The sequence below is a fragment of the Crinia signifera genome, chromosome 1 (genome assembly GCF_055691185.1).
Source record: "Crinia signifera chromosome 1, ASM5569118v1, whole genome shotgun sequence".
Lineage (NCBI taxonomy): Eukaryota > Metazoa > Chordata > Amphibia > Anura > Myobatrachidae > Crinia > Crinia signifera.
In genome coordinates, this window is record NC_139217.1 from 256,868,795 (window position 1) to 256,896,696 (window position 27,902).

Here is a 27,902-nt window from a genome sequence, read left to right on the forward strand (position 1 = left end):
ATGAGGACCAGTCAGGTAGTGAAATATTGTTTGTTTGTATCCTGCTATATATTTTGGGTGAGTACAAAGCTTTATCTATGATTATGTACCTGTTTTAGATTAGCATTGTTTGTGAACTGGTTCCATGAAGGGAATGTCATTTGCTATTACACTATGGTGTTAGTAGCTGTATGCACTTGTTGAACACTTTAAGTTTACTACGGTGTGCAAGTATTAGATGTTGTCCCAACATCATATCAGGGGTACTGCCTCCAGGTGCAGCAGGCAAGTAATAGCGGGTGTGGATTACTAGGTTGACAGTCATTAGGGGGATCATAAATGGTCGACAGTGAACAGGTTGACACATGAAAAAATATCATTATCCACAAGGTCGACATTGACAAAAGGTGGGCACAAGCAATACGTCAATAAGGAAATGGTCTACACAGGAAAAGGTTGCCATTAGTTTTTCATGTTTTTTTGTGTGTCTACTGTATGTCGACATCTATCAACATGGAGCCACAATTAGTCTAATGAGTACCTTCGCTTCGCTTGCCATGTTTAGTTTTCCATTCTCAATTGCAGTTCATGACATGGAACTCATGTATCAACCATTGATATTTTAACTTATTGCTTCTGTGGACCCTGTTGTCAATGTCAAGCTTGTACATGCTGACCTTTTGACAAAGCCAATCTTTTACCTGGACTGTGGGTGCCGGGCTGATTGTTTTTGTGTAAAATCAAAAAGGAAATGATTGGATGTAATTTCCATGGAGATGGCTACATCCAATAAGGGCTGAGCTCAGCCCTGATTGGTTGAGGGGAGTTTCTCAATATCAGGGAAAAGCGGCATTTGGGTATACACTGTGCATTGTCGGGTATAGCGGTTGTGATTTTATCTGGCGTGCTACTGGAGAAGAAGACAGACCTGTGTAGGAGCGTGGAGAGGTGAGTATGTATATTTGGGCACTTGTGTATTATCACGGTGCCCATCGCATCGTATACCATAAGGCATACGATGGTATGCGATGCGATATTGCGCGATGTTGTACTATGTCATACAATTAAAAAATTGTATGGCATTGTATATGGCATACAATGCCATACAATGCGATGGGATGCGATTAAAAATTGTATTGTATACAATGTTAAATGCACCCTAATGGGTGCTTACAATGTTAAATGCACCCCCACGCCACCCCCCACTATAAACGTGAACCCGAAGCATGGCGAGCGCAGGGAGGCCGCGAGGGGTGGCGGTACGCGTCCTACGACCTTTTCATACCCTCACTATCCACGTCGTGGTGTTGATTTTATAAAGTGAGGCGAGCGCAGCGAGCCACTGAGCCCGAAGCGTGGCGAGCGTAGCGAGCCCCGCGAGGGGACACGCATAACTGCCCAGACCCTAACCCTCTCTTGCCCTATGGTCCATATTTCTTTCCTTCTTTGTTGCCCTATGCAGGCATTACAAGGGTAAGAAGGCAGGAATAAGTGATAGTGACTTTTGGAAAATGTGTGGTCTTAATACCCCACCACCACTCTTGTTAACAGATACAAAAGGACCTTTGATAGATAAATGAGAATACAATTTATAGAATAGTTGTCCCTTCAAACAACATACTTGCCCTTCAAACATCATCCCAATCAGTTGGGTGTATTTTTGGCAATCACTGAGATATCTGATACAAGAAGGGACATCTTAATGCAGTGATCGGGTCAGTCACCAATCTCAGTTCTATGAAGAATCCATGGGACCAAACATAGAGTAGCAATCCATGGCCAGTTTATCAGCGTCTGCTGTGGAACACATTAGCCAGTATCCCGAAGTCTTGTGATTTGATTCATGCTACTCTGACTATAAGTGGAAATGTACCTGACTGTGAAACAGGTAGTCAGATAAAATAGCTGCTCAAACTTTAGCAAGTTGGAAATCATTACAGAAATCATTACAGAATGAGATATACAAATTATGACAGACATCATCTTGCAAACAAGAAGTTGATAAATAGCCATGTGACCTCAATCTCACAACACTTTTCCAGGTGGCCAGTGGCTTAATGATTGCAGTTGGACTGTATGCTAAACTCTGCAAAGAGACAGGTAAGTATGCATTGTTAAAATATGATGTCATTAAAATGCAGATAATGAAGTAAAGTATAAGATTTATTTTGCACCAGTTTATATTCACTATAGAGTCCTTATGCACTGCCATAACCATAACTTTGTAGACCCCATAGCAATAATTTGAGGGAGCATTGTCCCTGGGGTGTAACTACACATTTTGCTCACTGTGAGGTTATCAGATTTACTGGAAATCTGTAATTACTATATTTTATTAGGTGTAGTAATTAATGTACTATTTTAGTCCGTCGGTACCCTCTTGTTCTCCATATATGTCTATATACCCCCTATATGTGTGTGTAGTTCCAGATCATATATTATTAGGCTGTATAATCCCACCTCAAATGTAATGTCTGTATTTCCCAGGACTTTATTCATGTAAGCATTGTACCATTGGCAATCTCCACAGGGGGGTTTACAATTCTTTGTAAACCTCTGGGCTCTAGCAGACTTTGTGGAACCGGCCACCACAGGGGGTGATCAGCCCATAATGTAATCAGCCGATTATTGTTCCTGCTGTTTACATGAGGGGGATAGCTGAAGGACAATCACCACAGGGGGTGATCAAATTCCCCTACTATCAACAGGAAGGTTGTCCACAGGGGGTGACCACCACATAATGTAATCAGACTGTGTTTTGTATCTTGTGTTGACTCTGCTATGCATATCTTGGCTACTTCCAGACTTTCTGGAACCGACCCCAGCAGGGGGCAGAAGCAGATGGGCAGCAGCAGTACCTGGGAGGGGGGATAAACCTGACTTGAATCCACCAATAGGGATTGAGTGCAAGCCCACTGATGGTATGGAGAAGCGTGGGAAATTGGAAGTTTTTAAAATGACTTGTACACCTGCCAGCTCAGTATGTTAGTCGCAATCCGGTCTCAGGGGTCCTACCCTTCACTGGATCTTGTGGAACACATCGTTTGCCCGGGAAGGGGGCATCCTACCAAGCTCTGGTGTGGAGCGTCTGTGTTGTGTGGACTTATACAGTTTTCTGCTATCACTGCTGTGTGGATAAGTGATAGTTTGCCCTGTGGAACTGATCTGGGACTGTGACTATACAAGGACTGTCTGTTTGGGCCTGCTACCTGAATATCTTTCTACTCTGCAATTTACATTTGCCACTGTTTATTGTCTATTTGTGCGTGCTGTGGAAAATAAACCATATTTTGGTTTCATCTGCTCGGTGTCTGAGTGATTGAGGAACTCGTACCCTCACATTTTGGTTAATTAATGTACTATTTTAGTCCGTCGGTACCCTCTTGTTCTCCATATATGTCTATATACCCCCTATATGTGTGTGTAGTTCCAGATCATATATTATTAGGCTGTATAATCCCACCTCAAATGTAATGTCTGTATTTCCCAGGACTTTATTCATGTAAGCATTGTACCATTGGCAATCTCCACAGGGGGGTTTACAATTCTTTGTAAACCTCTGGGCTCTAGCAGACTTTGTGGAACCGGCCACCACAGGGGGTGATCAGCCCATAATGTAATCAGCCGATTATTGTTCCTGCTGTTTACATGAGGGGGATAGCTGAAGGACAATCACCACAGGGGGTGATCAAATTCCCCTACTATCAACAGGAAGGTTGTCCACAGGGGGTGACCACCACATAATGTAATCAGACTGTGTTTTGTATCTTGTGTTGACTCTGCTATGCATATCTTGGCTACTTCCAGACTTTCTGGAACCGACCCCAGCAGGGGGCAGAAGCAGATGGGCAGCAGCAGTACCTGGGAGGGGGGATAAACCTGACTTGAATCCACCAATAGGGATTGAGTGCAAGCCCACTGATGGTATGGAGAAGCGTGGGAAATTGGAAGTTTTTAAAATGACTTGTACACCTGCCAGCTCAGTATGTTAGTCGCAATCCGGTCTCAGGGGTCCTACCCTTCACTGGATCTTGTGGAACACATCGTTTGCCCGGGAAGGGGGCATCCTACCAAGCTCTGGTGTGGAGCGTCTGTGTTGTGTGGACTTATACAGTTTTCTGCTATCACTGCTGTGTGGATAAGTGATAGTTTGCCCTGTGGAACTGATCTGGGACTGTGACTATACAAGGACTGTCTGTTTGGGCCTGCTACCTGAATATCTTTCTACTCTGCAATTTACATTTGCCACTGTTTATTGTCTATTTGTGCGTGCTGTGGAAAATAAACCATATTTTGGTTTCATCTGCTCGGTGTCTGAGTGATTGAGGAACTCGTACCCTCACATTTGGTGGCAGCAGTGGGATCATTCAGACACCAACCTTCGAGCACAGAAAGCACAGAGAACAGAGGATCAGACCATATGTAAGGAAACGGAAAATGCAATAAGGTGATGTTCAGCAAGTGAGCAAGTGTCATTCCTGTGGAAAGGGAAAATGTTTCCAAGGAAAGAAAATCGATGCCTCAAGACCCCTGTAGCAGAGGAGCTCAGGGATGGAGGTTCTTCAGTGTATCGGCAGGCTGGGAAGCCGGATCTGTTATTTATTATCAGGAAAATGCAGTATATCTGGAAGTACTGGGAAGACGCTCAGCAGATGGTCAGCGGGTGGAGAGTATCCAGCATACAGGACAAGTTGTGTTACCTGGGGGATGCCTTCCTGCACTGTAAAGGTGAGGCCACCTCTTGGAATCTGCTGGGAGAGCCAGAGTTTGTAGAATTTACAGAGGAAGTGATTGCCACAGTTACCCAGATGCTACAAAGAGGACAATATTCTGAGGCTGAAGGACAAGTCCAGAATACATTGATGCCCCAGATAGAACCAGAGGAAAGGTCTAGAAGGGGGCTACTGCAATCTGGGCAGACAACCGAGGGGTCTGCCACAGAATTAATTGTTACTGCAAGAGAAGGGTCGTTGTCAGGGGGGCCCCTAACTGCCCTTGAAGAAATGAGTATGGAGGAGCTGATAGCAGAAGGTCAGCTGCGAGGGATACCCATCCGATCCTGCACTCGCGGGGAAATCCTTCAGCAGATCCTTCACGATCAGGGAGATCCTACAAATGCATTTGCTGATTACCGAGCATGGATTCTCCATTTCGGTGCACAGTTGAGTGTGTGGGAACAATTGCAGTGTCTGGAGGAGTGCTTCGTGGTGGCAGAGGAAGAGGCGATTGATCGGGGGCTCCTGGATACCCCAGCATGGCAAGATCAGTGTCGCAGGGGGCGTGATGAAAGGCACCGTTTGCAATTGCTTCTCCCCCATCCTAGGGAGGAAGCTGCTCAGTGTTCTCTGCAGGGGGAGGTTATCCCCAAAGTGAAGGAGGTTATTCAGGAGGAGCTGCGCTACAGCTTCCCTTTTGCTGAGGTGGGAGATGCAGAATTATTAACCTGCTGCCAGGGGATCTATGAGGACTGCGTCCAGGAGGAGATCACCGTGGTTAGAGGAGTATCCGACAACATCCAGGCCACCAGCCCACCAGTCACAGATGACGTCGTGTTTCGGGCTGCCCAGCATACTCAGCTGGGGAAGGAGGCTATCGCGGAGAAGGAGCTGTGCGCAGAAGTAGCTGCAGGTGAGCATCTGGCTTTTAAGGGGACAGAGCTGACACAGCCTGTCCTGCAGCCACCAGCGGAATTGTTTGTGATGGAGGGTCCCTCCTCAGCCCTGGACATTGAGACCAAATGCTGGACTGAAATTTGCCATGCCCCTAGTTTGGGTGTGGGGGAGGAAGGACATGACGGGGTGGTGGAAGTGCCAGGGCCAGAGCCCCTATATTGGCCTGCTGTTTGGCCCCTGTTCCTTGGGCAAGAGGGGGAGGTGGAAAGTGGTCCCTGCCCCATTGTGCCCGAGGCAAAAGTATTAGTAGGTTACAATGTTGCAGAGGGGGGGGGTACCCAGAATCCGAAGAAGAGGAATCGCTACATCCCTTGTTAGTTCCAATGTATGACTTAGACTGTAATCATGCCCTTGCTGGTTCTGCAAACCAGCCGCCTTTTACAAGATGGGTTTGGTATGATGTCACCCTGTGGGACTCAGGTGGTATATCCAAACCCCAGATTCTCGGCTCTGCATCCCGCTATTCCAGGTTGTTATTGGTTCCTGAACAGCTTGGTACCGGGACTACAATAGTAGGGGAAGGAATGTGAGGTTATCAGATTTACTGGAAATCTGTAATTACTATATTTTATTAGGTGTAGTAATTAATGTACTATTTTAGTCCGTCGGTACCCTCTTGTTCTCCATATATGTCTATATACCCCCTATATGTGTGTGTAGTTCCAGATCATATATTATTAGGCTGTATAATCCCACCTCAAATGTAATGTCTGTATTTCCCAGGACTTTATTCATGTAAGCATTGTACCATTGGCAATCTCCACAGGGGGGTTTACAATTCTTTGTAAACCTCTGGGCTCTAGCAGACTTTGTGGAACCGGCCACCACAGGGGGTGATCAGCCCATAATGTAATCAGCCGATTATTGTTCCTGCTGTTTACATGAGGGGGATAGCTGAAGGACAATCACCACAGGGGGTGATCAAATTCCCCTACTATCAACAGGAAGGTTGTCCACAGGGGGTGACCACCACATAATGTAATCAGACTGTGTTTTGTATCTTGTGTTGACTCTGCTATGCATATCTTGGCTACTTCCAGACTTTCTGGAACCGACCCCAGCAGGGGGCAGAAGCAGATGGGCAGCAGCAGTACCTGGGAGGGGGGATAAACCTGACTTGAATCCACCAATAGGGATTGAGTGCAAGCCCACTGATGGTATGGAGAAGCGTTCCAGACTTTCTGGAACCGACCCCAGCAGGGGGCAGAAGCAGATGGGCAGCAGCAGTACCTGGGAGGGGGGATAAACCTGACTTGAATCCACCAATAGGGATTGAGTGCAAGCCCACTGATGGTATGGAGAAGCGTGGGAAATTGGAAGTTTTTAAAATGACTTGTACACCTGCCAGCTCAGTATGTTAGTCGCAATCCGGTCTCAGGGGTCCTACCCTTCACTGGATCTTGTGGAACACATCGTTTGCCCGGGAAGGGGGCATCCTACCAAGCTCTGGTGTGGAGCGTCTGTGTTGTGTGGACTTATACAGTTTTCTGCTATCACTGCTGTGTGGATAAGTGATAGTTTGCCCTGTGGAACTGATCTGGGACTGTGACTATACAAGGACTGTCTGTTTGGGCCTGCTACCTGAATATCTTTCTACTCTGCAATTTACATTTGCCACTGTTTATTGTCTATTTGTGCGTGCTGTGGAAAATAAACCATATTTTGGTTTCATCTGCTCGGTGTCTGAGTGATTGAGGAACTCGTACCCTCACACTCACAGCTGCCCAAAAACTTTGTGGCGCCACCAGAACTGTAATACATTAATTATATATATTGTTTTTACCTACATGCTCGTTGCAAGGGGTTTCTTGCTCGCATGTATATAACAGCACCTGTGTAGTTCACAGCGGGTTCCAAGTGTGACCGCAGCTCTTCCATTGGAGCTTTGTGTTAATCAACTCTGTCCCAGGAACCTGCCAACAACTCCAATATGAAGCAAGATGACTCCTGCCTGGTAATGCTCAGCCTGTACTACAGCAAGCACTTGTGCACCCACCGCTGTTGGTGTAATTCATGCTGCATAGATGAATCTTGTGAGTCTGACCTAGACTCACAGACCATTGTCACACCTTTTGGTACTTATGTATTATCTGGGCGCCCGATTTTTTCATCGCATGCCACTACTTAAGGCATGCGAGGCGATGAGATTTTTCATTGTAAAGACCTGATTTTTAATTGTATAGTCACCCATGGGTGATTTCATACCCCCACTATCCATCTACACTTGGAGTTGATTTTATATAGTGTGGCGAGCGCAGCGAGCCACCGAGCCCAAAGCGTGGTGAGGGCAGCGAGCCCCGCGAGGGGACGTGGATTACTTTACATGTATTCTGCGTCCGCTCGCCATGCTTCGGGCTCGGAATTCAACTCCATGCATAGTTGGATAGTGGGGGTATGAAATCACCCATGGGTGACTATACAATTAAAAATCGGGTCTTTACAATGAAATATCGCATCGCATGAATTGTATGCCACTATATTGCATGCGATGCGATGCAATACAATGAAAAAACCGGGCGCCCAGATATTACACAAGTACCCACCTTTTTTTTAAGGGGAGACAACACCAAATTCCAACTAGCCTCTGAGCAACTGGGATGAACTTATGCCACTTGCTGTAAGTGCTGTTCTCCCCTGACAGACACTAGAAGTTCAGTAGGACCTCTAGCATCTGTCTCCAAGATTGCGGCAGTCATTTAGCAGATTCCATGGGGATGGCCAGACCGAATGGAATCTGCAAAGATCATGCGCCCACACCACCACTTGGACTGTGGTGCTATAGTTACACTATTACCCTGTTCCAATGCTTCTAGAGAGACCCCTACTTTTATGCCCATTTTTCCATACATGTAACAGCACCATTAGGTGGGAAATTCAGTTGAGAGCAAGATTTAGCAACAGAAGTAACCTTGTGTAACTTACACCTAATTTTAGATTAGCTACAGGCATCTGTGCTTCTAAAACCCACAGTATTATTATTATTTTTTTAATGGTTGGGGGGGGGAGCACTAGTGAAATAAATAAATAATACTAACCTGCTGGTGTGCTCTACTGGTCTCCCCTCTATCTTCCTACTGGAGAGCAGGCTGCTGGGAATCCTGGATGTGCTGGGAGGTACAAGGGCTGCTGGGAGATGTAGCACTCCCAGTGGCCAGCTCCAGGGGATAACACTACATTAGGAGGGTCACACGCATTGCGGATCACACACACACACATGCACAGACACTCATATACATTTGCAAACACTGACATGAAACATATTCACCACTGCACACTGGCGGCCACTTGATGGCACCCAAGGCAGCAATTAAAAAGTTGCTCTGTTCAGAGCTGACATCACTGTTATGTAGTTCTGTTATTTTGACAGGCTGTTAACTAATACAATATAATACCGTAATAAAGTGTAATTTACATAGGACAGAATAAATATCTGAGCATTGTTATTAATACATTTAGAAAATGCATTTACCATGTAAAATAATATCAAACCCATAACCTCAGTGTTGTGAGGCAGTAATGCTAACCATCACACCGTCTGTGCTGCCCACATCATTTGTAGAAGGAATGCAGTTAAAATCAACCAGTTAGAAACAGCTGTTGATTGTCTTTGTCATTGTCATAATTATCAGTTTTGGACTAGTCACACTTATGGAGCATATCCTTTACATACCCTCCAACTGTACCAAATTTGCCGCTACAGTACCGGTTTTTAACAGTCTGTACCGGCAAATAAAGATTGTACCAAATGTACCGATTATTTGGCTGCTACCCTCGGCTCCTGTCAGTCGCCGACTGGTGCCCTCTCCAATATTTCCTGACTCTGTCCTCCTCCTGGCTCCTCCGCTCAGTGTGACCTGGCCCAGCACCTGTTCTCAAGAGTGCATTGCGGGTCCCATGCCAGCGTAATAACGTCAAGCGCTGGCACTGCAGACGGGCGCACTCGGGATAAAGGACTGTCTCAGCACTCTCCGCATGTGAAGTAAGCATCTTCTGGGCGTGAAGCTGCCTGAGGCTGAGCTGCTCAGCATGGGGTGCGGTGGCCAGCGCGTGACTGGGGGTCATCACATCAGATAATCCTTGTCGGAGCCTCAGAAGCACATGAAGCCAGCACTGACTCACTACACTGCAGCAAGTAAGGTGACTGCACTTATTCAATAATATTTTAAATCTCCTCATCCTCTTCTATCCTCTTCATTCCATCGTGTGCATACCCTCCAACATGGCTTGGCTCCCCCTCTTCTCCTGCATTTTAAATACATATATCTGAAAAAATGGCCAGTATACATTCGGAAAGGAGACGTGACCATGCCCCCTTTATCCATGGTCACGCCCCCTTTCCGTATGTGTACCGATTTCTGCCCTAAAAATGTTGGAGGGTATGCCTTTATTGTAATCAGCCTACTCTTCCAGGCCTCTTCCCAGTAATGTTCCATATCTCTTTAAGTGTAGGAATTTGTAAACATTGCTACAAATAAATCCCCAAAAAAACATAATAAGTCCACGTCTACATGAGCAACTACGTCTGCAGCAATACTTTGGGCTTTTCTAAAACTACTTTTCTTTGACACCTGGATTCACCTTGCCTCACTCTTTTCTTCTGCAAGTCTTCCTGGTGGAATCTAGAGAATGTGCAAAGTAATGACTTGTTTCACATGGCTGGGAAGCCCTTTGTAAAAATGACTCTTTCTGCACATGGGCCTCCTGCTCCCTTAAAATGTCCCTGCCCTTTGCATTGTCCATATTGTAAAATTGAGTATACTTTCATATTGTTAACATTGAAATTATTATTATTTTTTTGCTAAGAAACAATAGCCCATAATTATGAAAAATACCATTTTACAGTCACTTGTTTGTTTATGTATTTATTCATTTAGAGCTAAATGTAATTTACTAAGGCAAGTAATCTCCATGTAAATAACAGTTCTGCTACTCAACCGGTAAAATGAAACGCAAAGTAATACAATTATTACATTAGGAAAATCTATCATGTAATCTAATTATACTGCTAAAGATCTGAAATATGAAAATATAATGAGTTGAAGAAGCAAATTAATTAAATGAAATCATAACTGAGAAAAATGGTGGTTTAGCCAATTGTATGAGAACAGCTGTATGCTAATGTATGCTGCTAATGTATTTTTCTTGTTTGTCAGGTGTTGTAGAATCCCTTACCGCAGACCCGGCCATCATATTAATTGTAGTGGGAACACTCATGAGCATCATAACCTTTCTTGGATGTATGGGAGCCTTGAGAGACTTGCACTTACTGCTCAAAATTGTAAGTAGGATATCAATCTCATTTAAAGAGATAGCTTACAAGCTGTATTAGTGGTGGTATTCTATCCCCCTGATAAACTCAACATGGTGTTTTCCAACATTAACTTGACTTTCTGGAGGAATTACGGACACATGAAATTATTAGACCTATTATTATTATTATTGTTGGTACTTGTTTCCTAGCACGGCCACAATCGCGGGCATCATGTACCTTAAAGTTAAGGTACACGATGCCCGCGATGGACCCAATTTCCTTTGAAATCAGGTCCATTTTGCCAGCAAAGGCGAAATCGCGGGCATCGCGTCGGTCGCGACCATTAACATTGCCCCGACGCGACCGACACGATGCCCGCGATTTTTCCATAGGCTTCAATGTTAAAATAATTTTTAACATTGAAATCGGGAGCATCGCGTCGGTCTTGTGCCATTATAATGGCACAAGATGAGATGGACTTGATTAAGTCTATCTCACATAAGAAACAATGTGGAATGGGCAAATATGACCCATTTCACATTATATATGGCCCCGTCGTCACCCCACGATTGACGCGAACCCGAAGCGTGGCGAGCGCAGCGAGCTCGCGAGGGGTGGCGGTGCGCGTCCTCCGACCTTTTCATTCCCCTACTATCCACGTCGGCGTGGAGTTGAGAATATAAAGTGTGGCGAGCGCAGCGAGCCACCGAGCCCGAAGCGTGGCGAGCGCAGCGTGCCCCGCGAGGGGACGCGTATACCTGTGAAGTTATGCGCGTCCCCTCGCGGGGCTCGCTACGTGGATAGTAGGGGAATGAAAAGGTCGGAGGACGCGCACCGCCGCCCCTCGCCGGCTCGCTGCGCTTGCCACGCTTCGGGTTGGCGTCAATCATGGCGTGGGGTTCAGGGTGTAAAATTGGGGGTCTAGGGAATATTTTACATTGAATCCAATGTAAAATCGGGTCCCAGGGGCCCTATTCACATTTTATTCAATTTAAAAATCGGGTCGGTCGCGTCGGTCGCATCGCATGCAATTTTGGTCGCATGCGATGCGACCGACGCGATTTTTCCGACACGACCACCCCGATGGAAATCGGGGTGGCCGTGCTAGGAAACATGTACCTTATTGGTTTTTTTATATGAGGTACCACAGTGACTAACAGAACATATAAATGAGCAAAAACAAGAAAACAGTGACCTAAGTCCCAAACACATTAAATAATATAGTAAAAGATATCGAACAGAAGGGCTGTTCTGAGCAATATCTTTTACTATCTCGTCTAGTGTGAATATGCAATCGCATGCATTGTTAATGATCCCCTTTCTTGTCCTGCATGTACAGATGAAGGAGGTCCTCATTAACAATAGCCATGCTGCCCACCAGCATCGCAAGTGTGTATGTACCACTGTCAGGTCCCCGCTGCCACCAATATCAATGTCATTGGGTATCGCCATGTCAGGCATTCCCAACCACGGTCCTCAAGGCACACCAACAGTACAGGTTTTGTAGATATCCAGGCTTGAGCACAGGTGACTTAATTAGTATCTGAGGGATTCTGATTAAACCATCTGTGCTGAAGCCTGGATATCACTAAAACCTGCACTGTTTTTGTGCCTTGAGGACCGTGGTTGGGAATGCCTGCCATATGTGTATGGGGCTTTACAGTAAAACACATTTTTGGACAAGTACATGATATATAAAAATAGTTGTATCGGGGATAGGACACTGAAATAAATATGATGGTGGCAGAGACCTTGGGTTAGGTGCCTTTAAAAGTAACAATAAAAAAAATGATAATCACCATCCACTTTCTCAGTTTGATGTGATAAAATCAGCTAGATACACGATGAGATAAATGACTACATCTCACGGCTGTATCTGTTATCAAATGCAGGGACAGAGTTTTCGAAAAAACTCTGTCCCTCTGATGACACTATTGGGGTATTTGTCAGAAAATATACCCCCGATGCCATGCTGTGCTGATATCGCCACTACCACCACCACTGGCACCCCCTCCCCACATAGTGGCAGAGAATGCTGTGCATAATTTTTTTTTATTTGACCAAAAAAACCTGTACACTCCTGTTACTTAAAAAAATTCACAATATCATTTAAAAAAAATTGAATCTTTACGAAAAATTGCACTTTCCCGCTACAAAAAAACTGTCAGAAATCGAGAGAGATTTCTGACGTTGGGCCAGATGTATCAAGCTTAAAAAGGTGATAAAATGGACAGTGATAAACATCCAGTCAATCAGCCCCTAACTGCCATGTTAGTCTTAGTTTGAAAAATGACAGGTAGAAGCTGATTGACTGGTTGTTTATCACTCTCCACTTCATCACTTTTTGAAGCTTGATACATCTGTCCCTTTGTCTTACATGTGCGATTTTTTGACGAAAGATTTGGTGCAATTTTTTAGCTGTCTAAAAAAAATGTACCCTATTACATTTCGCCGTGGTGTCCGTTCTAAAGTCTTTACGCTTTTTTCAATGTTTCATATTTCTCTATGATTCGTGTGATGTATTATTGTGATTTATTGTAAATACTCAGTTTTAATTAGAACATTTGTTCAGCAAATCTCATTTGGCTGTCTTATCATTTTGCAGTTTGCCAGCATGTTAATTCTAGTTATGGTTCTTCAATTTGTGGCAGCAGTTCTCGGTTTTATTTTCTCAGGAATGGTACGTACTTAACATTAAAATTGTTATACCACATACATCTCTGCATATGAAATGGACAATAATGAAAATTGTAAAAAGGCACGGGTGCAAATCCTTGTTAAGTCTCAGTGGATCTCATTTTAATTAAACTTTAAACAAAAGCTATTGTTACATTGTAGGAAATGTTAACATTCCTTGTACTTACAGGTTTTAGAAAAAGCCACTTCTGTGATGTCACGGGCGATTATTCATTATCGAGAAAATTTGGATTTGCAAAACTTTATTGATTATATCCAAAAAAAGGTGAGATGATGTTATAAAGACATACCAATCCTTATCTGCTATAAGATTAAGTATTGGCAGTTTCCTTTTGCATGGAAGTAATTACATTTTATGTACACATCAAAATATGTCCCCCTACACAAAACATGGACCCTTGCACCCAAACATGTAGCATTGCACACCAAAAGCCTCCACCTCTACACCAATATGCTTTCCCGCACACCCCTATACCTCCCTGCACACAAACACGGTCTGTGCTGCACACCAACTGTATGGATGGTGTAATTATTATAATTACTGTATCAAAGCACCGAGGCCATGGTTTTGATTACCACCATACTGTGTGGAGTGTGTATATTCTGCCCAAACTTACATGGGTACTTCCACATTTCAAAAATATACACATACAGTAGGTTAATGGGCTCGCAACAAAAAAATAACCCAAATGTACATGGACAGACTAGAATAGGCCCAAGTAATTATCTGCTGTCAAATTATATGTTAACAATCTTTTAGGGCAATCCAGACAAAGTGTATAGATATGGATATACAGATATATCCTTCATGTCCCTCACATTACCCCCATCATGGAACTGGTGAAAGGACACAAGTGATGGTGAGGTGCTACTTGCAGCTTCCAGTTGACCATATGCTGATACTGGGAAGGAAGCAGCTTTTGCCAATCAAGGCGTGTCTGGACAGTGATTGACTACTGGACACAAACCTGTCACTGCTCTCCTGTATCCTGGCAACAGAGAGCCAAGCGTTTTTGTCAACTGTGCTGTGTGTGGCAGCTCTAATTGCAGATGGTCATGGCAGCCATCCTCCGTTTAAAGTTGACTATTCAGCAGTCATTAGAACAGAATTGCATCCTTATATACATGAAGAAGCATCACATATTTTAAGTCTTTACATACCCTCCAACATGACCCATTCCATTAGGTACAAAAATGATCTGTTTCTGGACTTCCTTGCCAATGGCAGAGGTGGGGCTGTAGCACATTCCAATATTTAAAAAGGGGAACCACCCCAAACATCACTGTCCTGGACTCACTGGCATTTGATGTGACTCCCCCTCTTTAAATTTTGGACTGTGCTGGAGCCTCACATCTGTAGCTGCCAATGGCAGGGAAGTCCAGGAGCAGAGCATTTTGTACCTAATGGAATGGGTCATGTTGAAGGATATGGGCCAGATTCTCTAAGCTTCAAAAGTGATATAATGGAGAGTGATAAACAGCCAGCCAATCAGCTCCTGTCTGACATTTGTCAAACACAATCTGTGACATGGCAGGTAGGAGCTGATTGGCTGGCTGTTTATCACTCTCAATTTTATCACTTTTGAAGCTTAGAGAATCTGGCCCATATGTCTTTATATAAAACATTAAATCTGACAATTTTCGTAATTGAATGTGCAGTGCCGGCAGGGCATAAAGTGTAAACATGTGATTGCATCCCAAAAGTATGTGACACTGCATTTATGGGGTAACGTTCGGACAGCACAGGTGTGTCCTGACCTTTATTGGGGCAGCTGCGGGACATCACATGCAGCCACTGTTTACCCCGAAATATGGTGGTGTGTACTACTTTTACACAAATCCATGCGCAATTCTGGAACCATCAAACTGTTTTTGGCAATCTGAGACTTTCACTAATCTGCCACTGAGACAGGGTGGAAGTGGTCATCGTTAATGTCACAGACCCTCATTAAAAACACCTGGGCATGCCTGTGTTTTTCTTAAATACCAAGAAATTACCAGGTTTCCAACTCCAACGCCAGTTTCCTGTCAGCCAAATTACAAGGGGTTTCTCTTATGATCCATATGCATTTTCTGTAGCTATTCACCATCGCATATGCGTGATGTTAACGGTATGCATGTGCTTCGAAAATCAATTAGCAGTCCAGTCTGAATCAGGCCCTAAGATAATATTGTAGTTTCAATATTTAGGAGGGGAATTCATTGTTTTAAACATTGGGCATATATATACAGGGCTTAGGGCCAGATGTATCAAGCTTTAAAAAGTGATAACATGGAGAGTGATAAACAACCAGCCAATCAGCTCCTGTAATGTGGCACGTAGGAGCTGATTGGCTGGCTGTTTATCACTCTCCACTTTATCACTTTTTGAAGCTTGATACATCTGGCCCTTAAAGAGGTCCTTGAGAGGTTGTGGAACTAATTTCTCTTACAATGGCTAGGGAAGAGGGTGCAATGGTCACTTAAATGTGGTGGTGATGGGGAAGTGAGTTTGGTGCTGCTATGTCCCAACAGGAAGGTAGCAGTTATACAGAAAAAAACAGTATGATGGTTACTCCAATTGCGCTCCTATTTACTTTACTGTCCACAATATGAATAAAAGGATAAATGAATTTTTCCTCCTTCTTCTTTTCTTCCTCTCTTTGGTTCCTCGAGGATATATAAAACCAAGAAAGAAAAAGAGGGAATATAGTGTAGTATGTTTACAAAAGTAAAATATTTCCAATATGGGGGAAGTATAACTTCACAGGTATACGCGTCCGCTTGCCACACTTTATATTCTCAACTCCACGCCGACATGGATAGTAGGGGTATGAAAAGGTTGGAGGCCGTGTACCGCTATGCTCGCCACGCTCGCCATGCTTCGGGTTGGCGTCAATCGTGGGGTGACGTTCACAATGGTAAGGGGCCATATACAATGAGAAATGGCCCATATTGCCCCATTTCCCATTATTTTCCCGATTACAATGTTAAAACTATTTTAACATTGAACCCTATGGCAAAATCGGGTCCATCGCGTCGGTCGCGTGCCATGTTAATGCACACGACCGACGCGATGGACCCGATTTTGACTTTGCCGGCAAAATGGACCTGATTTCAAAGGAAATCGGGTCCATCGGGGGTAATCGTGTACCTTAAGTTAAGGTACACGATTACCCCCGATTGTGGCCGTTCTAGGAAACAAGTACCATTGTTTTTTCTGTATAATTGTTTATCGGGAGGTTTGGTGACCTTTCCTTTGGTGTGTTTTCTAACTGCTGCTCAAGGCGTAGTTCTGAGGTTTGTCTCCCATTGTATTTTGCAGGAAGGTAGCAGTGACATGATGGGAGGGAGGCAGACAATGTTGTGCCTGGGGGAAGTTTGAGCCCTGAATTTGTGGGTGCAAGAGAGAGAGAGCCCGGGAGGGAGGGAGAGCGAAAGGGGAGCAAGAGAGTGTCAGCCATGGAGAGAGAGAGTGAGAGACACTATCAGAGAGGGAGAGAAGGAGAGAGTCATAGTGTCAGGGAGAGAAAGAGACAGTGCCAGTGAGAGAGTGGTAGAGTGTAAGAGAGAGTGAGTGAGAGAGGTTGTCAGAAAGAGGTGTGTGTGTCAGGGAGAGAGAGAGCGGGAACATAAAGAGAGGGATGGGTAGCAAGCAGGAGAGACACTACCTCACTACAGCACAGAACAGAAGGGGGTTCATAGACAGAAAATGGTGGAACGGACATAGACAGACATGGATGGAGACAGACATGGTGCCATCTAAGGGAACATGTGGACCAACGCACAGGGAGCAGGCATAGATGTACAAACCGACAGTGAGGGGCATAGATGGGTGAATAGAGCACCAAGTGGTTGCTCGGACTGACAGACAGATGTATGGTCATATAGGTGGACAGACAGAGCAACATATGGGTGCATAGATGGACAGACGGACAGGAGCAGGCATAGATGGACAGACTGATGGGGGCACAGATGGACAGAGCAGCATATGGGGGAATATATGGTCAGATGGATGAGGGATGAGCATAGACAGACGGGCGGAGTAGACAGACAGAGTGCAGTGCTGCTGTGTATCTGGGTCTTTCTCTGTAGTCTACAAAAAGTGACTGCGGACAGCCTCTCTCCCTCCAGGAAGTAAAATTCCAGGCTCTGAACCAAAAATGAAAAAATGAAGAGTACAGCGGAGTTGCCTGCTGGGCCTTGGGGCGTCCAAGTGGCCAGGCCCCATAGGATTTACATCCCCTGCACCCTCAAGGAGCCACAGATTCCTGGTAATCATCCCCTCTCTTGAGAAAATTTCTAATCATTATCAACAAGGTGCACCACAGTTCAGACCCACAGTAAAGTGTCTGTATAAAAATACTTTTTTCCAGAAGGTCCCTTCAGTGGCTTATTGTATTTGCCTGAGGTACATTTAAGGGGACTGTGGGCTGGTTTTCTGCCATATGAGGCATGAAATGGGTATTTCCAGAGGGCTAAGGTGCATTTGATAGGTATGTGGGAAGGGATGTCTGGTTACACTACTGTTTGTTTCCTTACTTCTTTTAAACTTTTAGATTTTACACAAACCCTTACATTATAATGAGACCCGGAAACATTTAGAAAGGGTGCACAGCCATATATATAACACTCGCCTAACCCACATTATATTTACCTTGTTTGCCGACACATGGGTCCCTCCTACTCCATGGCGCCATCCTCCCAGTGACATCTTCAGTAAGATGGCACCTCACATTGAAAGCAAAGGCTCTGACACTGTGTGCATTTGCCTTCTTCCCAAATATCACTGTGAAGATGGGGGAGCCACTTGCACTCACTAACTTTGGTACTGTTAAGATCTATAGAGGGAAACTGGGCTTGATATTGTCCTAAATTAGGTGTAGGCACTCAGAAATATAGCACATCGTATCAGAAAACAACTAGCTTTAAGGTCATGAAGTAACACTCACACAGCAGCTTGGTATTACCGTGATGAGAACTTTCCTGCCATAAGGCTTAGCTTCTCTGTGTATGTAGAATGAATGTTGCAGCTATGTTCATGCATGCCTGTGGTGATTGCATTTCCTCACTTTTACCAGGAATTCTTACAACACAGATTAATGTACCCCACATTCTTCTGGCTACCTGCTGACACCTGACTGATAATGAGCTCCAGTTGTGACTCATTGTATTGTCTTTGCAGAAGCCTTCAAGTCTATATAAAGCATTCTCATACACTACAGCCTTGCTTTGGCCATTGCATGCTTTGTCTCACTCTCCAACTACCAGTTTCCTTGTTGGCTTGTATTGTGCATTTGGACCTTTTCTATTCATAGTCATCATAATGTAGACCAGGGGCGGCTCCAGAGGGGGGCTGCAGTGCAGTTCAAAATTCAAATAGGGGAGCTACAGCAACTGCCACCAACTGCCATTTTGAATTGACCTACAGTCAGTTGGTGTGGCTCCCCTGTTTGAATTTTGGACTGGGCTGTAGCCCCAGCTCTGGAGCTGTACGCTTGTCCAGATTATGGGCGGGATTCTCTAAAGCAGAAATGCTGTAAAAACCCCGTTATCTGTGTTTTTTACTGCATTTCTGTATTCTCTATCGCACCTCCGCAGTGCCAGCGCTGTTGGCTTCTTACCGCAGCACTGTGTGAGGGATCTGTCACGGATCCCTCCCAGCAGGCCGGACCTGGCACTCTGCACATGCGCAGAGGGACACCCGGATCTCAGACCCGGAAGTACAGCGCCTGAGCCGCATCGCAAGGGACAGCTCTTATCGCTCTTGTCCCTTGCGTTAATAACCGCATATCTTAAAGCATATGTGGTTATTAAGAATGCGGTGCCCGTCGATACAGGGCAGCGGATGTTAGAACATCCCGCCCTATATCTATTATCTTCTAGAAGGTGCTAAGTAAATGAGAAGTATAATCTGATTGGTTGCTATGGGCAACATCCCATCATCATTCCGATCTTAGTAAATTCACCTCTAAACTTCTAAAGAAGTCGTGCAGTGTGATGTTGCTCTGCAGCTGTAATCAATGGCTAGGGGGCCCTTAGAGAGCAAGGCCCATATTTTATTTTCTTATTTCTGGTTATCCTGCTGACAAATCTGGGTGTGGGCTATGATATTAACCCGCATGCTTCTGGTATGGGCGATGTAAGCCTTCAAGACCATCCATTGCAATGGGCACAGTCTTCAGCCATCTGAGTAAGCCTCAGCTTACTGAGATTGTCTGCCAGAACTCTTCTGCCCAGCTCAGAAAATCTGCATCCAAAGATGCGGAGCCTGGGCTTGGCACACCTACAAAACATTCTGTAGAATAGTCCCTGCTGCACCCCTAAAACAACACAGCATGTCAACCTTGCTGTGTCTAAGAGGGGACTTAAACTGATCAGCAGAGCAGAATGGATCCAGAAGTACTGCGGAGAGGAGAAGCCAATTATACACAATAGCGCAGAACACCAGTGTTACCAGATAAGACCCAAAAAACACTGTAAGAAGACTGTTCTCCTGATTGGAAGACGCACCTGCCCTACTCCCAAATAATGGAACCAAGACTGCAGCACCATATGAATCAGACATGTGCGTAAGTTCCCTGCACTCTTCGCGACTTCAGCCGCACTCTTTGCCAGCTATTGCCACTCTCCAGCATGGAGATAGGTAGTGCGCAGACAGGTAAGTGACAGACCCACCGCACACTGCAGCAGGGATCTGTGACAGCGTCTGAGTGCTGATAAATACTAGGGGGGAAGACTTCCCCTGGAATTCTGGCATCAGTAAGGGTGCAAGCGCCAGTTTCTCGACTGCCAGTATACGGGACAGGTTAGGTTTAGGTACTAGACAGGGAAAGATTATGGTTAGGCTGTATTCAATGCTGCCAATCCCTGGGGGAACCATCCAACACATATATTACATGCCTGATCACATGTATGTTTAAATATGATAAATGGCCCCCTACTGCTCTACATGGCCCCCTACTGCTTTACATGGCTAGCGCTGCAAATGCCGATGATTTCTATTATTACTATTATTAATCTATTATTACTATTCCACAATCTTATCTGTCACTGGTTCCTCTGCACGTGTACAGTGCAACATCTACATTACAGTACCGTACTACTGTACCTTCATTTCATACTTCATTCAAATGCATGATGCAAAGCAAAAACAATGTAAAGTTGCAAATGTATTTATTAATTGGCTAACTTAATTGTTTCATTGATTTTCAATTGTAGTTTGAATGCTGTGGAGTTGACAACTACCAAAACTGGTCCCAGAATATATACTTCTCCTGTAAAGACACAAATCCAAGTCAGGAGAGGTGTGGGGTGCCATACTCCTGTTGTGTCAAGGAAGAAAGACAGGTAAAAAAAAAACTGAAATTCACTGCTACTATGCGCTACATAGAAAACTCCCTGAAATAGTAGCAATCTCTCTCTCTCTCTCTCTGATTAGTCTAGCAATCTCCCTCATTTCACCTAGCCCACATTATGCAGCTGTTCCATTTTTTGGGAAAAAAAGGAATGAGAGATAGATACGTTTACACTGAATCATCAGCGCCAGGGCCGCCAATAGGGGGGAGCTGTGGGTACAGCTGTCCCGGGGCCCGGCCTCTGGAAGAGCACCGGCAGCTCATTTTGCCCACCGCAATCCCCCTGACTGCCTCCGCTGCTCAGTGCTCTGAACAAAGCAGGTCCCGGAGCGCAGGCTTATTCAACCCAGGATGTCGGCATCCAATTAAATTGTTGCACCAACTATTGAACCAATCAGAGTGGCTGCCAGTACGCAAGCTCTGATTGGCTCACCAGCCGGTGCTGCATTTTAATTGACTGCTGGCATCCTGAGTTGAAGCTGGGGCCTCCGGCTGCAGCTCAGTGGAAGGAGCAGGGTTATGGTAAGTAGTGAGGAGGTGGGGCCCGGACTGGAAATTAATCCTGGGCCCCAAGATTCATGATGGCAGCCCTGATCAGCGCCGTTCCCACCATTGGTGATAAAACAATATATGGAAACACGTGTAAAACACAATAGATGAACAATCCCTCACACGTATCAGTGACTTTAGCAAGTATAGTAGCTGTTGCTTACTGCTTTGGGGCTCATCTACATTTGGATATAAGTCAATTTAAAAGATTCCTCTCAGATGTATAATGTTTGGAGAATGGACATAAGCACTGCCTGTATTCAAATGAAAATGTATTTTGAGTGTGTGGTGGTAAAAGTTGGCAAAAGTGAGCTGTTATAATGGTCAGTTCTGGGAAGTTTGATGGTTCCTCTTAATTGGTGTTTTATTCACACCTATATGGGGTTCCCCTTAGTAGGGAAATTTACGTAACAGTATCACTGTGGGGAGATTCCCTATTGGGGTTCAAGTGGTCTGTATTAGACTCCTTTACACTCCCGTAGGTCTTTTCTCTGTGGCCAATGGTCTCCCTCTGTGACTTGTGATAAAAATGTGAATGCCATAAAAGTTAATAGTTAGTTTTTATAATCAAGTGTTGACACGTAGAAGCGGAGCCTTAGGGGCTTAGGGCAATTCACTATGAACCCCTTTATAATCCCATAGACTCTAGGTGAGCCTATGTCCTCTCCTGGCTGTGCCTATGTCTCCCTGTTCAGTTACTGTTCCTGCCTGCGGAGTCCCACTGGGCAGGTAGTGGTGGGCAGTCTGTTTGGCACTCACGGTTTGTAGCCTCTGGCTGGGGTCAGTCCATCTGGCCCTGCGTTTGCCTCCGTGGGTCTTTAGTGCAGACCTCGTTTGGCGGGCGGATGGCTGTTTTCCAGCATCTGACACTGGCCAGGTGCTGGTTAGCTGGTCTGTGCCGTTGTCCCTGTTTGCTGTACTTCCATCTGTGACTTGTGGGCTGCTGTTCGTAGCTCTCGCGAGTGTTGAGGGAACAGGTGGTGGCCGCAGCCCCTTCTCCCTGGCGTGTTCTTATATGTGCACTGATGAATGCGATATGGTTTATGAGTTGGTGCCTTACTTTGGTGTATATAACACCAACACATTTCAGCTGTAACAGTCTTTTTCAAAAAGGGAGACATAGGCACAGCCAGGAGAGGACATAGGCTCACCTAGAGTCTATGGGATTGTGAAGGGGTTTATAGTGAATCGCCCTAAACCCCTAAGGCTCCCCTCCTACGTGTCAACACTTGACTATAAAAACAAACTATTAAATTTTATGCCATTATCATTTTCATCACAAGTCACGGGAGACCATAGGCCACAGAGAAATAAATTCCTATGGGAGTGTAAAGGAGTCTAGTACAGACCACCTGAACCCCAATGTGATGAAAATTTCCCTACTAAGGGGAACCCCATATAGGTGTGAATAAAACACCAATTAAGAGGAACCATCAAACCTCCCAGAACTGACCATTAGAACAGCTCACTTTTCCCAAATTTTACCACCACACACACAAAATACATTTTCATTTGAATACAGGCAGCGCTTATGTCCATTCTCCAAACATTATATAAGAACAAAAAGGGTCCGTCAGATCCGTGCAGGCTTTAGTGTAAAAATAAATAAATAAATAAATAAATGAAAAAAATCAGCATGGGGTCCCCCCACAGCTGTAACCAGCACCAGGCTGAAAGAGCCGGGGCGGTAATTAAAAATCAGGGAACCCGACAAATAGGGGTTCCCCGACTTTTAAAACCAGCCTCAGGCTCCAGGTCCGAGGCTGGTTCCCAAAATACGGGGGACAAAATGAGTAGGGGTCCCCCGTATTTTAAGAACCAGCCCCAGGCACAACCAGCCAGCAGGGTAATGCCACAGCCGGGGGACACTTATTATATAAGGTCCCGCGGCCAAAGCATTAACCCTACTGACCAGTCAGCCTGGCCAGGGGTCCTGGGGGAGTGGGGACCCCCCCAATAAAGGGGTCCCCCCCTCCAGAACTTACCTGACCAGGCTGAAGCCTGGTGCTGTCCCCGGTGGCCCTGTGCGGTGGCCACCGGGCTGATAAAATGGTGTAAAAAAAAAGATTAAAAACTATTGTCTTATACCGTGGAACTATGAGTCCCAGCAAGCCTCCCCCGCATGCTGGGACTTGGAGAACCACAAGTCCCAGCATGCGGGCATTAAAGGGCCCGCTGGGTCTTGTAGTTCCACAGTACAAGAAATAGTTAAATAAACACACTGACACCCCAGAAAAATAAAAGTTTAATACATACATTAGACAAACACACTGATACTTACCTATCTTGAGCCCGTCGGTAGGTCCCTGGGTCCGGTCCGGTGGCTTGGTTCCGGTGGCTTGGTTCCGGGGCTGGTCCGGGTCCGGGGCTCCAGGGCTGAAGAGTCCAGGATCCGCTGTAATCCAAAGGGGTACCTGTGGCCAGGCTGACTGGTCGGTAGGGTTAATGCTTTGGCCGCGGGACCTTACATAATAAGTGTCCCCCGGCTGTGGCATTACCCTGCTGGCTGGTTGTGCCTGGGGCTGGTTCTTAAAATATGGGGGACCCCTACTCATTTTGTCCCCCGTATTTTGGGAACCAGCCCCGGACCTGGAGCCTGGGGCTGGTTGTTAAAAGTCGGGGAACCCCTATTTGTCGGGTTCCCTGATTTTTAATTTTCTGCCTGGTGCTGGTTATGGCTGTGGGGGGGACCCCACTCTGATTTTTTTCATTTATTTATTTATTTTTATATATTTTTTTACACCTTGCAGCCTGCACGGATCTGACTGATCCATGCAGACTGCCTGTACGAATTCGTATTAGCGGCCATATATACGGCCAGCTAATACGAATTAATACGACATCGGAGGGTTACAAAGCAGTCATATTTGACTGCTTTGTAAATAACCCTCCGGAACACAACTTTGCATACGAGGTATGCTGTCGTATTAATTCGTAGCAAGAATACGAATACAATTATTTGTATTCGTATTCTTAGTAAATTTCCCCCATTGTGGCCTCTTAATCTTTGTGATTTGTTCCAGACATCATACAGAAACTACTATTTCCAAATGTATTTTTCTGAACTTTTAGCATTGGGACAATATATTACAGTTGTAATAAAGGATAACAAATATATCCTTCATAGATAAGAACTTGCAGAAAACTGCCATGTAAATGCGGTCCACATTTGCAGATTGCACTAGTTATCGTAGCCTGTAGGCATATGAGGCAAAATGCTAAATCGCAAAATGCAAATCACTAACTTATAACATGATGACTTAGAAGCTTTCCAAACGTCCGCTATTTGAAATCTTGCAGCAGTGCAAATATGTTGTACCAGTTTTTTGTTATATTTCCTAAGTATGATAAAACCAATAAGTCAGTACTAGCACAAGGACCTTGCATATATGATTGGAGACCTAACAGACCCATGGAGAATCCTGCCACACATGCCAGATAGTAACAACTCAACCACATTGCCTCCAAAAGAGTTTTTAAGAGGAAGGAAGGCTATTTAGCAAACCATGTACAGCCGCCCGCTGCCTGCACAATGCCCGTCCCCTTAGCACCACTTTGTATATATCTTTATGGAGTTTTCCATAATGCGGTATTACAGATAATTTTTGCGATACATTGTCTTATGAATGACCACCCCTCTTCATCAAGTGGATCTGCCGTATCCCATTCCCAAACCACCTCAAAGTGCCCTAAGGATGGAGACTCAGTGGCTAAGGGGTCCTTTTACTGTTGCATATTAGCAGCTAATTCTCCTTAAACACCTGTTTGTTTAGGAATTAGCCACAAATATTAGGTATTCCCCAAATGTATGTACTAGGCACCGCAGCAAGGATCGAAGATCCCACCTGCCTCGCTCGCGGTCGCATACCCCATAGGTTTCTATGTGGGATGTGATGCTGCCCAATGTATCAACATTGGGCAGCATTGCAGCGGCTGCCGCCATTCAGGGACGGTGGTAGCCCTTTGTAGCCTATGAGCTACAGACCGCACTTCCGTCAGGGTGGTCAGCTCAGGTCAGCTGGGAGTCAGCGCTAACCGCGCATGCACAGACCCCCAGCACCCGGTTGAGAAGCTTGCAGGGACGGGCTCCTTTCAGAGCCGCCGTCCCTCCGTCTGCCCAGTCGATAGAATTGCATATTGCAAAGCGATCCTGGGAGGTAGACCCCGCCCAGATCCCATTGCAAATGTAATCCTAGGGTAAAAGGGCCCTTAAGAAACATGTTCAATGTTTGATAACTCATTGTAGGTAAAATAAAAGAGTTAATACTTGAAAAAAAGTAGAAAAAAAAACATTTCTATGACAAAAAGTTAAACTTTTAACTTTATTACATAGGAGGTCAAATGTTAGAAGGTAGTTAGGACATATTGTCCCGCTGTCATCTTACAGTGGTCGTAACATGTGCTTGTGCAACCCTGTGACAAATATTACAGATCCTAATCCTGCTGATCATAAACTACCTCCCTTTCCAAGTATTTCTGTCTTTCTCCAGATCGTTATTAATACAATGTGTGGGTATAACACACAAAACCTTAGGAGCTGGCACGTGGAAGATCGCATCTATGTGGAAGGCTGCTTACACAAGATTGCAGGATGGTGTCGGGGGAACCTGTTGTTCCTTGGAGGCATTGCAATGGGACTGATCCTTCTAGAGGTAAATGACTATGTTGTTTGCTCGATTAACTAATACATAACTAGATATTTTAAATGGGGCTATTCGTGGTATTTATTGGTTAAATTGTAGTGTGGGGTCCAAGCAAAAATAAGCGTTAATTATTCCTCTGGTCTGCTTATACAGTAGGTCTTTAACGCCAGGCCCTTTCCCAGGAGAACCTCTTCCTTGTGGTGTCTACACTGCTGTCATTGTCTGCAAATTGAATTTCCTCATTAGTATATTTGTGTGGCTGCACCAGGTGTCACCCTTCCATTGGGTGCTGCTGACTCCTCCACAGTGACAGGACCTGGGTGCTGCAGTGTGACATTTACTTGCAGCAACCGGCTCCATCATTGAGAAGGAGCTGCATGCCCCCGGAGTGAGGTTATAGGGGACTTCCCCTGGTAAACCACGCTCCATTTGGTGATGTATTTGGGGGCACCCAATGTACATACAACCAATCAATTTAATAAAGAGTGCCCCATAAAAGACGTATTCAGTCTTTTCTAGCGCCCTTGTACAAGGTCCCCCTTTTTTCCAGTTAAGTTTTCTAAACTTGTCCTGGGACCAAGACCAGTCAAGTCATTAACATGAATTTTTCTATAATGACAGATATGTTGCTTTCAGAATGACTACATGAATATGATAACTCTGTGAGAACTCGTACAAGCCCAGTGGGAAAGTTCCACAATGCCACTTGTGGCATGCCCCGTGAGCTGTGACCACACCCCTGTGATGCACTGCCATGCCCCCTTATTATGTGCACACAGAGTAACATGCCAGAGCTGCTTCACAGCTCCAGTATGTCCCTGGTAATGCCTATTATTATATGTGATCACCACCAATATCACCCCTGAAAAATGTAAGTTTCCATAAATGGGAGGAAGGCATATTTTATCACATCACTTCCATACTTGCATGGGCCCCTTGTTTGAAAGATTGGAGTCTACATGGACTATATGGAGCCTGACTGAGCAATTCAATTGTTGCTCTGTTCAGGTGTGCACAGCCGCCCGTGCTGTCCTTACTGGTTTTTTTTCTGTCATTTAGACAGGCTGGTAACCTAGGGTTACCACCACTCGTCTGGGAAATTAAGACCGGTCCGGAGGGGGGGTGTTCCCGAACTGTACAATGTCCGGGAATAGGCAGCTAGAATGCTACCCCTCCGGATGCCTGTCTTAAGTGCCAGACTGTCCTAAATAATACCGGACGGGTGGTAACCCTATGGTAAATAGTGTCAAATAAAAATGGAACTCCTTGTTTATATCATACCCCTTTCAGACATAACACCCAGGATTTTAATCCCGGTAAAATACCAGGTTTTTAAAAATCCTGGGTCGATTGCAGGGGAACAGGACCTGGGATTTTAGTCTACTAAAATCCTGGGTAGAGCCATTCAGACATACGCTAGTCCCGGGATTATGTGCATGCAAGTGAAAAAATCCTGGGATTTTTGCGTATGTCTGAAAGGGGTATAAGTATGCCAGAAACATGCACACTCACATTTACTACATTTCTGAAAATGCATATTTTAAATCTGTTCTATACGTAGCAATAATACATTCATCTTTTTTACTAGCTTTTGGGGACCTTTTTGGCTGTAGTTCTGATTTATCAGATAAATGTCATAAATGAGAGAACACGAACAACTACTGTGGTGAGAACTGCAATACACAGTGAAGAAGAGGAAGAGGTTATTGTACGTATGGGACAAATGCAGAGGCGGCCATTTTCTGCTCAGAGATGGCAGCAGACCCCATTCTAA

At 45.0% G+C, this 27,902-nt stretch overlaps 1 protein-coding gene across 1 annotated transcript; it reads left to right on the forward strand.

Moving 5' to 3' along the window:
* LOC146069949 (tetraspanin-33-like) lies at positions 1 to 27,902 on the forward strand. The gene is made up of 8 exons (XM_083179339.1): positions 1 to 57; positions 2,022 to 2,079; positions 10,805 to 10,929; positions 13,508 to 13,582; positions 13,769 to 13,864; positions 20,800 to 20,928; positions 25,976 to 26,137; positions 27,717 to 27,902. Exons 1-8 carry the CDS (start codon positions 1 to 3, stop codon positions 27,900 to 27,902), a joined length of 888 nt encoding a protein of 295 aa, XP_083035465.1.